The sequence below is a fragment of the Spea bombifrons genome, chromosome 7 (assembly GCF_027358695.1).
Source record: "Spea bombifrons isolate aSpeBom1 chromosome 7, aSpeBom1.2.pri, whole genome shotgun sequence".
Lineage (NCBI taxonomy): Eukaryota > Metazoa > Chordata > Amphibia > Anura > Pelobatidae > Spea > Spea bombifrons.
The window spans coordinates 11,109,235-11,122,357 of NC_071093.1; the positions used below are offsets into that span (position 1 = coordinate 11,109,235).

A 13,123-nucleotide genomic window follows, 5' to 3' on the forward strand; every position below is an offset into this window, starting at 1 on the left:
AGTCCAACAAATAGCAGTATATATAGAACTATTTATAAAAGAAAATACCCCAAAATAGTAATTATTCATAACGGCATAAATGGAGACATTTCACCCATAAAAATGTGGTTTAAATGGAGCTCCTCATTCAAAATAATCTTCTGAAACTATTACCTGGGCTTAGCATGGTGTAGGACTTCTAGGGGCAGAAGGTAAGTAAATGACCAAATAACTTGCAGAGGTCTTGCTAAGACAGCAGGATCGGTACTCAGGATCGGTACTCAGGATCGGTACTCAGGATCGGTACTCAGGATCGGTACTCAGGATCGGTACTCGTGCGGACCAACAGTTCATTTGAACATCAGAGATGTTGCATTAAAGTTATCTATTGTCTGTAGTCCTGCTTTACATTTACATTTAACAAACTACAGAAGGGAAGCTTATCTCAAAGGAGAAATGTTACGACCAAAATGTCATAGTCTAAAACAACAGGGTCAGATGAGGGAAGATGAGACCAAGGACCACATAAGATTTCCGTCTTTCCCGCGAGAACAGATGGGCAGACTGGATGGGCCCAATTATTCTTATCTGCTGTATAAATCTATGCTAAAAGAAATGATTTTACAGCCACTGTCTACCCAGATTTATTAAATGAACATGAAAAAGAAATTTAACCTTTTGCTGCCTGCTTCATTGAATGTGTCTCCGCTATATTGCCAGCTGCCGTCAGATCCTCGCTGTCAGAAGTGCGCGTCCGACAGAGCGTTATGGACACTGTCGGCACTTGTATGGTTGGCGGCTGGCAATAGAGTCAAGTCACATTATTATTATTATTATTATTTATTGTTTTATATATATAGTCATTATGTTCTGCAGTGCTGGCACTTTACAGGAACTGGGAGGAAAAGGTATCTACTTTGTCCTAATAAATGTTGATTTCTTGAGTCACTGAACCACCAGCCTTGCATATTTCTTTTTAATTAACGATGACCCTTAATCTTAACTAAGCCAAAAAATAACAATATATTATCTTTGTACGTTTCTCTTAAGGTGTTGTTTTGTGCTCTCTTCATTACAGGCAGGAGGATTACGATACAGGCTATTTCACCGAATCGAACGGCACGGACAATCCGACAGACAAGGTATTCTTGCATGTAGCCTCTAAAGTAACGTGGTATTGTTACCCGGCATTCCTGGGTCTCCTTTTCCGAAACGCGTTCATGGCTATTTGGCTGGGCCCTGCGAACATGAAACCGTTAGTTATGTTTTGAAGTTTCCGAGACAAAAGCCTGCTTGCTAAGAACTTCGGCTCTGTGGAAAGACAGGGAGGTACAGTGAATGAGAAAATCAAAAGGCTGGAAATTTGCTGCCAAGAATAAACGCTAGCTGCTCCCCGAGGTGGTGTGTCTCTGCACTTCGCTTTGCTACAGATGTTACAGCCTCTATTTCGGTAAAGACCTGAGGTTCTATGGTAGCACTTTGATATCCTTCTCGAATTCAATATGTGAAATGGAGGAACCGCTCTGTGACTTGGAGCATAGCGCGCTCTTTGAAGTCTGATCCAATTTTTGCTGCTTACCATTTGATGTTGAAAGGATGAAATGAAGAAAATGTACAGTTTTTTTTTTTTTTTTTTCCCGCCAGTAACTCTGCAGAGCATATGTAAGATTAAAAAAAAAATAAAAAAAACCCACAAAATCCTTTGGATGATGTACTTAAAAAATGTTAAGCAGATTAATACCTTCCTATAGCTTTTTTTGCTAATACAAACAGAGCATGGGAGAAATCAGAGCGTAATACAAACTCTGATTTCCATACCATAAAAATATCCTTAAAAAGAGCAGATTATTAAAAAAAAGACACATTGTGATACAAAATGTTTGTTAAGCCTTATTTAACCCCTTCCTGTATTTTAGAGGCTAGGGAGATCACTCCAAAGTGGCAATTCGAAGGTGGATAGTTCACGGGGTAGTCGGGAAGAATTGTAAAATATGATTCCTCTGCGTAATCTACGGCCAGGAAGGCCACTAGAAATGAAAGATTAAGCGAGGACAATCCTTTCGGCTCCTGTATATGCTAAAAATGTACAGTATTATTAGCCAGAACCAGGGTTGTATGAGGGTAATGGGACTGGTGGACTAATATTTGCAGGATGGACCCAATCTCCAGTCAGATTGACCCATTCACTAATACATTTATCTTCTTGGGAAGATGTACTAAATTGGGAAATACTGAAGAACTTTCATTGTAGATCAGCTAGAAGATGATGATTAAATAAATAACCTCTTTCACAATATGGAGAGTTGGGTATGATTTAAAAAAAAAAAAAAAAAAAAAAAAGCCTGTCTGGATTGCTTGGTTTAATTTTATCCAATTTTTTTGTTGCTTAGCATAACTTTTAATTAACTGTACATTGTGCTCGGTGACATGCTAACAAATGTATATAGCTCTTAACAGTGGGTTAGTACGAGGGCATTCTGCATGGTATCGCATGCTTCTGCGTGCAAGCAGATCCCTCTCTCCAGCGTAATATTAGAATATTAGTATATGTCTCTTTTCTGATGGCAGAGGAGTGTATAAACTGAATATATTGATCAATGCATTTACTAGGGATTTAGTGTCACTAAAGAGTGATATAGTGATTCCCAATCCTCTTGAGTGAATCAACGAGGGTTATCTATAAAGAGATATTCTGAAAGTGGAGCAATTATCATGGCAATTGCCCCATTTCTTATGTTATAACACATTGTTTCTTTATACATAACCTTGATGTTTCAGTACATCTGTAAGTAAAGGCTTCAGCAGCTGCAGTAGGTTTAGTAGTTCCGTCAGATTTTTAGTTGTCGATTTCCCTTGTATAATCTGAAAAAAATAGGTACTAAAAGTTCAATAAAACATAATAGAACTCCATTAATTCGAACGTTCTAAACAGTACATTTTTACATTTACAGCATTTTTTTATGGTGGCATTTTCTTTTTTTATTTGATTTCAGGAGTCGCCATTGTCACATACGAGCAATACAAACATGTTGGAGAATACACCGCGAGTGACTGCAAATCATCGCTTATCAAGCAGCGGGTCCAGATTAAGTACAGGTACAATATTCCGTGTAATAACCTCTATGGATCAGAACACCAAAGAACAATTTTACATCAGTATATTTCTGTCTAATACGCTGAAACATGCAATTTCACAAAAAGCACAAAATCTGGATTCATTCGGTGCAACACTTTACCATGAGCCTAACATAACAAAAAATATTAGAGAAAAATGAATTACAATCCAAGGTATAATCGATTCATTTTTGTAAAAACTTTGTCAACATATTTATCTCTAAAGTGTCCAAAGTAGATTGAGATCCATACTTTGAAGATAAAATCCCACCAAATTTTTTATTTATTGTAAATTAATTACTCTTACATCACACACCCTTCCAAATCTGCTTTCTTTGTGGCATTTTTTACACACTTTTTTTTGCTGTTTTTGCAAATGAATTTGATATCTCCTCTGTTGGAGGTACCTACACATCCACCAAATGATGATTAAGCATACTGGAGAACTTCACGGTATAGGAGACAGGTAGTCGACATGGCCGTGCTAGGGGTCTGTCCCCAAAAGGCTTGCAGGAGGCAGGATCTGGACACATAATGAAAGGTGCCGTGTGCGTTAGCCAAGTACCCAACAACCGATATTTCTTCAGTCGAAACATTATCAAAAGAGAGCACAAGTTGAGCCACGTAGTCTCTGGAGTGCTGAGAGAGACAGCCTCTCTTTTAGGATTCTAAAGATACTTATTGGGTGACAATTGCTTCTAGTATTTTGTTAAGTTGAAGCTTGTGCATGCAAATCAGATTTTTTAAGAAGTTTGCCATTTTTTGTCTATTTCATTTCTTATGCCAAGTATTGGAATAAAAAAAAAATAATAATAATAAAAAACATATATATATATATATATATATATATATATATATATACCGTATATATATATATATAGATATATATATATATATATATATATATATATCTATATATATATATATAGATATATATATATATATATATATATATGAATGAAATATATATATTATATTAAAATGTCTGTGTTTATATGTACCAATAATGGTAATGCGTGGGTTTCAGTGTCTTTACTAGCCCAGAAGATTTCTCTTTGCCTCCAGCATTAATCAGATGTGGTACAAAACTTTGTCTGGATAAAATGTCTGTTCTGATTAATATATTTAAAAATATTAAGATCAAAAGCAGTGGGAATATAATCAAAATGACATGCTAAAGATAAATAGGAATATTAATACTGTATCAAATTCTAATTAAAGAGCAACCCAGTCTTCATTTAAATAACATGAACAATAGTGTATAGGGAACAAGCATAGAGAAAAAAATGAAAAATACTTATATTTCTCCAAATGTAATGAGTCTCATGCTCTCATAAACATATATATGGAAATTTCCACTTTGTCTGAATTACATGGACTTCTTTTACAATACTGTACTGGATTCACGGGCCAACCATAAATACATCTTCCAGAAAAGAGTTAATTATCACAGTAAACCTTTTTAGCAATGCAAAACTCAACATTAAACTACATAGATTTAGATTTAGGGGTAGACTATTATATGAATTTAGTGTCCCATGCAGCCCCATCAATGAGGAACATGTATTTAAGTACTTTGTATGTACTTTAATATATTTATGTAACCAGTCTGGAAGACAGCCCAAAGCATTTACCTTCAGAAGAAGCTGCAGCTCCAGAGCTGATTCTTGCACCACTTTCATATTCCATTGGAGGGGGGGGCGGACATTAGACCACTTGGCATAAACAGAGGGGCTGAACGCATCTCCTGCCACTTATAGCACCGGTGAATGCTCCAACTCCAGAAATAATACTTAATAATGAAAACCATTCATTTTTTTCCCGGGAACACTAAATTGCCAAGTAACACAAATGCACCCGCCGACTGGTTGTTGATGTGGAAACTCAAAAATACATATCTGCTAATGTTTAACATACGAGATGAAATCATTCCTCCAGAATAGCGGGGGCTCTGGGTGGCTTAACCTGGCAGGTTCCCTGTTATAGTTATAGGTAGTCCTATTATATGAATTTAGTTAAGCTAAAATCTGTGGCAATCCCCCATTAAGCACCCTAAACACCTACTATCTCACTATGGCAATAAAGGCTATCTATTTGAAATAGCAAGTTAAACATCATATTTAAGATTCAAAAAGTGCTTTGGTCGAAATAAGCGCACTGAGATCCCACAACCTATATCACTTTTTTGTGATTATTCATCTTATCTTTTTAATTGGGTAATAATCAGATTAGAAGTGCTTCTAATAGTCACTTTCATGTTAAATAATTCTGCATTGTATGTTATCTTCATTTAAAACAGTTTCTGAATATAAGTAGAAGTGGCTTTTATAACATTTTGGAATGGCAAAGCCATTTAACTACATCCGGACAAATGTATCGATCCACCCCAGTTCCAGCTCCTAGCTTTTGGATGAGCTCCTCATCTAAGATCAGCGTCTGGTTTTACACGGCAGAGCAGCTGTTTAGGATGTCCAGATGCTCAAATGTGATATCACATCTGCTTTGTAATCCCAAATCTCATTAGGCAAATAGAAACTTTTCTTAATTGTAGAGGATTTATGTGCGCATAAGTCAGTAACGTGGTTTAATAGTTGGGCATTCTATAATTATGATGAGGAATGGTCCGTATTTTTTACTACTTTAATCTACTCCCTTAAGAAGACTTAACACGGAACCAGAACTGCCCCTTTTAAATCTGAATATTCATTGAAATAAGTTATTTGATGACAGGTAATCATAAAGCAATTGCAAATCACTGCAATTTGATGACATCATTGCGGCTGCCAGAAGCAAGTACAGCTGGAAGCTGAGATTGAGAATACACTCACACTGAGCTCTCACTTTTCAAACTGGTGAGAAGCTTTGTGAGCGAAAGGCAATGATGGGAAGCTTGGACACGTAGTTTCCTACTTAAAATAACCAGACAACATAACTGACCTTTTGGTATTCATAATATACGAAGTTTTGATTGTGTCATACGTTCAGTGTACCACTTGCACAATGCCTGCAATAGAGTTCTGCACCTATGACACTAGAATGAATTATGCTCCTTTAATAACTGCTATTGTGTCATCGTTTAGGGTCATCACAATCTTTCCTGACCATACAATGTCAAACAGTTCATTATGTACAATATGTGGCCTAGAATGACCCCGAACACTAATCAATTATTCTTACTGCTTTGTGCAAGAGTACGAATCTGCATGTAAAATATGTACAAAAAGTACAAAAGGCAAACGCACCCAGACTCCTAATCAAAATTGAATCAGTGTGACTGCACTGCACTTTAACCCAATGAGACTTTTAAGCAATTTACAACCTTCTCTGGACACCATTAATGAGGCGCCTGTGTGGCCGGAGGGGCTGCTCAACCTCAAGGTTTGGTCAGAACCTTGATAACCACTATAGCCATGTAAAATTAGATGTGACTGACCAAACCTGGGGTACTTTGACGTAGTGGAGGGCTAAGCAATATCTGGCCATATAGTGTGACAGAATCGCCAATGTCCATGCCTTAGATAGGTGTTTTTGAATAGTATTGGCTGGGCATGCCCTGAATTCTGGCTTTGTTTTATGGAAAATATGTATTTCCATTGTGGCTCCTCCAATGTGAAGACTACGTATTAATTGCACAGGAATATAGTAATTTGCAGAGTGTTGTAATATTCAGATGCATTTAAAGTTAGACTTTCCCTTTATGGCAGGTTCCGAGAAGTATCTTGAGAAGAAACAAAGGACAACCCGAAGACGTTGCCAACAACCGAAAACTCTAAACAGCCCAGAGGACAGCTTCTATTACAATCAGATTAATGTATGTTCTACAGACATTATCAACCACCTTACTTTTGATTCACAATCAAGGATCTGATTAAACGTTCTGCAATCTTAGAACTGCAATCTCAGAACGTAGAACAATTTTGGTGCTCTCTTAGTATCACCTATGGTGGTGGAAAGATGTTTAAAGTGGGGCTAATCTTTTTTTTTAATGATGATAAAGCAAACATTACTTATATTGAAAGTTCGCTTAAAAGATTAACAGAAATCTCTCCCTTGATTTACCTACTGATGCTTCTGGGCATCTTCTCCGCTCCCGTCCAGTCTCCGGCTGTATAGGAGCTGACTGTTTACATAAAGGGCTGTCTGACCGTCACTGAAAAGGGGATTCCTCTTAACCCCTTAAAGGAACAATTGTGCAAACGTTACTTTTAATACTTTATTTCTTAAGAGTAAAATTACATTTTAAAGTGCTGTTACCGAACGCATGGCTTCTCCACAATCTTACGCTCTTTACAGACCAGTTGAATGTTTAGGAATCTGGTTGTAATCAGATTAGATTACATTACAACAATTTAGCCCCACTAACACATGTACATACATATAATATACTATTCTCTATGTATTGTCTCTGCTCATAAATATCTAATAGTAAGTGTTTCCTCTAAGGTTACATAACTCTGAAGAAAAAGAAGAAGTCTTTTCTTCAGATGGAATGTAATTGATAACATCTGAAGATGATACCTCTGATGTCTCCAGAAACTTACGTGACTTTAAATTGTTTCCTATGTTGGCCTATTACAAAGTGTCAACCTCAACTCAAGACTCTTCTCTTGGACCAATATGCTATATTGTCTTATATTGTCTATATATCTTATTTTCATTTAAGGGTTTCTCCAAAACGCTGTCTTTTTCTTAACCTCTCAATTCCTTTTCTCCATCCCCTCACTTAACATAGCAGTGGTTGAACATGTGCCTATTCCCTTTATCAGCTCCTTTCATATCAGGATGTCTTCTTTCACGGTGAATAATTGATGTGGTTTATCAAAGAAGAGCAACATGCATGCTTCATCAAGCTCGCTTGAACCCTTTGATCAAAAAAATTATGCTTTGACTTGTGATATTATCAGCATCTGCTTGCATTCAACACAAAATCACTTTGAATTAAAAATTAACAACTCCCTGCTTAGCTTCTGAAAGTGTGTTCTTGGTCCTTCCCGCAGGGAACTCTAGAATATCAAGGGAGCAAGAGGAAGCCGAGAAAACTTGGGTAAATATCTATCATGATTTTAAACAACTGTAAACCAAAATCCCTTTGTAAAAAAAAAAAAAGATTATGTTTAATACAAGCCCTGTGTAGGCATTTTAATACAAGAAGAATAGTTAAATGCATAGTTAAATATACAGAAACATAGCCGCTCTACAGGCATTATAGAAAATAGGTAAAAAGTGGATATGCAGACATTAAGAGAGGAAGTCTGTTCAACAGAGCTTACAATCAAAAAAGTTTTTGACATCACAGAAGTGCATATCTCTATAAAGGATAATTGTTAATAAAGTATTTTAGTATTTAAAATGTATTTAGGGAGAGTCATTCTTAATTTATTTTCCAAATAGGTTTCAAATAATGATATCTTATTTAGTAAAGTTATAGTTTGTAGGTACAAGGTTCAGCAAGACACTTTTGTTTTTTTATATTTTATAAAACATGGAACAGACTGGAATTACTTTCAAACATAAATACTATCATTGCCTCTCCATGTACATAAATAATAGTAATTTAGTGATGGGGATAGGCAAGAATAGGGAGAAGTCATAGCTAGGACATGGTATGCTTGGTTCAGCTTTTATTTTAATGCACAATAGTTGAGCTCAAAAATGTCTGTCTAAATAGAGGAAGGACAGATTTTTAAGCCCTAGACAATTTGAAACATTACTATTTTTTTTTGCCACCCCAAACTAATTATAGCTAAAGCTTTATTATTACGTTAAATCAGAATTGGTGAAGAAATCTCACTTATTCAAATTGTGTTGTACATTTAGATCTAGAGGCTATCCAAAGTATGGCAAAAAATTAAAGCTTGGTTTTATTAAAGTTGGAGTAATGGATTTTTTATTTTTTGAACTTTTATTAAAGTTGGGGTAGGATAAAATTGTCAATGCCTCCTTGTCACTTATATTGAGTCACTAATGAAAATGCCTTTAGGTACGCGAGTGCCCTGGTCCTCTCCCAGCTATAAAGACTGGTTTGCAAGTCACGACAACTATGGGAAGTCGGATCCACCGGATGTTAATGTGTTGTCTTTACATTTCTTTCAGCCAAGTCAAAGTACTAGACGGGGAGGATGAGTATTATAGATTATTGTCAGCGGTCGATTCGATTCCTGAGGAGGAGCTGTCTCTCAGTAATGTGTTGACCCAAGAAGGAGTGTTTTTTACCCCCAGCTGAAATGCCGTGTCTGAATACAGATTGCTTCGAAATGGGTAAGGTGATCTCTAAGTTCGATGGATTGATCTGTTGGGAATTGTCAGGGTAAATGGGCATAATCATAGAATATCTTCACTTCTTGATAACTAATGGTTTTCATAGTCCCCCTTATTATAAATACTAGGTGTCTGTATTAATGAGACACTAAAATATAAAATTTGGAATGAACTATTAAAAGTTTTCATATTTAGAAGAGTCTCAGGGTCATCTGATTCTGAACTTTTCTCAGGTTTGATGATTATAATTGAGGTGGACGGGTAACTGCGGACAGCTTCCCTGGGTTGTTTCATCTAAGCGCTTAGTAAATTCAGACCCTTAGGAAAAGCTTGGTGTATTTATTCTAATAAGTGTACAAATGACCTTTAACTTAAAGTTGTTTCCTGAAAGATCACTTAGCATGGGGGTATTATCTCATTTTTACTTTTCAATCCAGCTGTCTATTTTACTTATCGTGTGAAACAGCCAAAGCAAGCTTTCTTTCTGTCGGATACTAAAAAGCAATTTTAGAATGGATTTAAAGTCTGAACAATCACATATTCACATAATTCTGGTTTGCTGTACTTCATTATTTAACCTACTTTAAATATTAGAACTTGTTTACCGATAATAAAACATGATTCCTATATTATTATTTTATTTTTTTCATATTGTGTATTTTTTAAGCAAAAACACATTCAGATCTTGTTGTATTTTTTTCGTCCGTAATCCTGATTTTGAAATCAGAAATTTTGACATTTTTATTTAAAGTAGTTTTCTGCATTTATTCAGTGAGACAATTGCTTGGTCCATAGATATACAGTAAGTCTCTCTTAAGTTTGCAGCTGCCATATACTTTGTAAATGCATGACGCTGGCTCTTTGAAAGAACAGACAATAACAGCTTGCTAAGTGCATGCAACACACGATTCACTTTTTTTTGGAGCGTATTCAAATGGACACTATATAGGAAGCTATAAAACATGCTTCAAATGTTTGTAAATTGATTTGAATCTGTCTTTCAAGCAGTCAAACATATGATGATACAGTACATGTCCCATCATCCACCAGAATTTGTCACTAAGCATGTTGGGATTGTCATACAATGTCTAATCTCAGGTTACACTCTAAGCTTAGTAATACACGTACACTCACACACACACACAGTATGGAAAATATGCCAGTGAAATAAACAGTAAGTTTTGATCTAAAAGATTTATTTGATTTAATCAAAACGTTGTTGCTCTGCTTTTGTAATATAGAAATAAAGGAAGAAGCTGGGCCCAGACTCTGTTAAATATTTATTTATAAAACACAATTTAATTTGTGGGTTTGTGTAGGGAGTCCTAGAGCCATACAGAGCTATAGAGAGCTGAATCCACCACATTGGTTATTAACTGGGCAACAATGAGTTAAAACAACAGCACATGCATACTATTTTTTTTAGTTGAAGCCACGCCCACCTTAACTCATAAAGCTCAGTGTATCATAATAGGCTGGAGTTATATAAGCAGGTTTTCCATATGAAGCTTGTTAGAGCCACACCCACATTACATCATAAAGCTTGGCCGTGTCATAATAGGCTGGAGCTGTAAAAGCCGGAGCCGGCAGTGTGTGAGCTCAGTTAGGGCGAAAGAGTCCTGAGTTATTTAGACAACCAGCGACTCCAGTTAGGGTTTGGGGGATCCGTCCGTCTCGCTCTCGGGCAGCACAGCTCATTATCAGCTTTTGATGAATGTTTGTGAGGATCTGCGTTCCCTCTTCGATCCGGGGACATTTACTTTTTTGGTTACCATTTTATTCTGTTCTTTAGTGTGAAACGTGCCGATCGCCTATTCAAGGGGTCAGGAAGAATTTTTTACTTGGAACAGAGACAACCTTTTGCCCCCCAAGTTTTTTCACCTTCCTCTGGATCGCTAGGCAGGAAGTTTAGGATCAGGCTGTAGGTTCGTGGTGGGGTCTACAAGGATTTTTTTCCCTTCATTGTCAATATGCTGTTTTCTGTTATAACTTAAATAAATGTTGTTTTTTTTTGTTTTTTTAAATGTAACCTCTTGTGTGTGTTCATTTGAATCTGTTCTTAGCGTATCAAAACATGAGTGTTCATGGAACACAGGGCTAACCCTCTTATGATGTCATAGCACTTCTGCATAAAAAAGAGAGATTGTCCAAATATTTTCACAGATATGGGAAGGTAATACAAAGAACCATCAAACTGAAGGGAAAAGTTAGAACAAGAGATCATAATCTAAAATTAGGGGGGCAGAGTCTTAGATGTAATGAAAATTTTACTTCACTGAGAGGGTAATGGAGATTTGGAACAGCCTCCCAGCAGATATGGCAGAGGTTAATAAACTAAAGGAATCTAAACATGGATTGGATAAGCAGATGGCTCCTGAATATAAGTCAACTTCCACCTCATGCAAGTCAAAAAATGTTTAAAATGCAGTTATCAAAAGATCTTTGACACTTTCTTGCTGATTCCTGCACCGGTTGTAAAATAAATAAAGAAGATGGAAGTGGAGGTCAAGCGCGTGTTGAAAAAGAATACACAAAAGAATAAATGTTAGCATACAGAATGTAAACTGATACACGCTGATAAGTGGAGAGTCTCCTTTAAAATTTCCTGGTTTTATACTTTGGTGCTTAAAATAATGTAATAGAATCAGTATTAACAAAAATATACTAAATAACAAAAAATATTTGGCCACCCCTACTAATTATTGAATTTAGGTGTTTCCACCCATTGCTAACAGGCATATAAAATCAAGCACATAGGCAGCCATATCCATAGACAAACATTGGCGGTAGAACGGGTCATACTGAGGAGCTCAGTGACTTTAATTGCCATCGGAAGCCACATTTGCTACAAGTCCGTTCCTGAAATGTCTATTGCTGTGAAGTGGAAGCATCTAGAAGTAGACGACGCTTCACGCGAGCTGAAGGTCACTGTGCACAATGCCAAGCAGCAGCTGGAGGGGTGTAAAGCGCACGGCCACTGGATTCTGGAGCAGAGGAGACGTGTTCTCCTGAGTGATAAATCCCACATTACTATCTGGAAGTCTGACGGATGAATCTGGGTTCTGATTGATTTGTCTGGCCATCCTTAAGGAGGAACTCACAGGACTTTCCCTTAATACTGTATATAGTGAAATTAATGAGTTAAAATGGTTGTGAATGCCACCAGAAAATATATACTTGTTTTAGAACTCACTGTTACACAAAAAGTCAAAAGTATTGGTCAAAATTGAACATTGCCAGCACAATCAAGTCTCCTCTCTCCAAGCTATAAGTAATTAATGTTTAAACGTTTCCAATGTACAGTTTAATGTTAAGCGATGGTACAGATTTATAAATATACTGCCCGTCAGGAGTGTTGACCACTGGTGGTCCTTTTCTTGCTCCAAAAATGATATATTCACAAGCTCTTTCTGTTGTTATTTCCCTTCGTACATACCCCTCAAATGGGAATAATCTTCATCTATTTACAAGATACTTAATGTGGTCTTGAAAGAATTCAGACCCAGAGATCTTTTTCTGTATTCCTAACAATCCTCTATAATTTGCCCTGGAGCACTGGCTAGATCAAGAGATCAAAGTCTTCTTCTATGTCAAGTTTTCTTTTTCCCTTCTCTTTTATCTGCGTTTCCTCCTTCCCATTCATGATCTTCCAATAAACACTTATTCCAACAACAGTGAAAATCTCTGGATTTTGCAGCCCTGCTTCCCGTCTCTTTTTGTCACACAGCTGTATGTTTGCACCAGTTTTAGATCTTAATGTGTGTTTGTTGAG

At 36.5% G+C, this 13,123-nt stretch overlaps 1 protein-coding gene across 1 annotated transcript in view; it reads left to right on the forward strand.

Moving 5' to 3' along the window:
* MYO3B (myosin IIIB) overlaps positions 1-13,123 on the forward strand; it is a 111,085-nt gene that overhangs the window by 89,497 nt on the left and 8,465 nt on the right. Inside the window, exons 30-34 of the mRNA XM_053471783.1 lie at positions 1,058-1,121; positions 2,973-3,075; positions 6,798-6,904; positions 8,091-8,137; positions 9,187-9,351. Of these exons, the coding sequence (XP_053327758.1) occupies positions 1,058-1,121; positions 2,973-3,075; positions 6,798-6,904; positions 8,091-8,137; positions 9,187-9,316 (451 nt within the window). The 3' untranslated portion in view covers positions 9,317-9,351. The remainder of the gene's footprint in view (positions 1-1,057; positions 1,122-2,972; positions 3,076-6,797; positions 6,905-8,090; positions 8,138-9,186; positions 9,352-13,123) is intronic.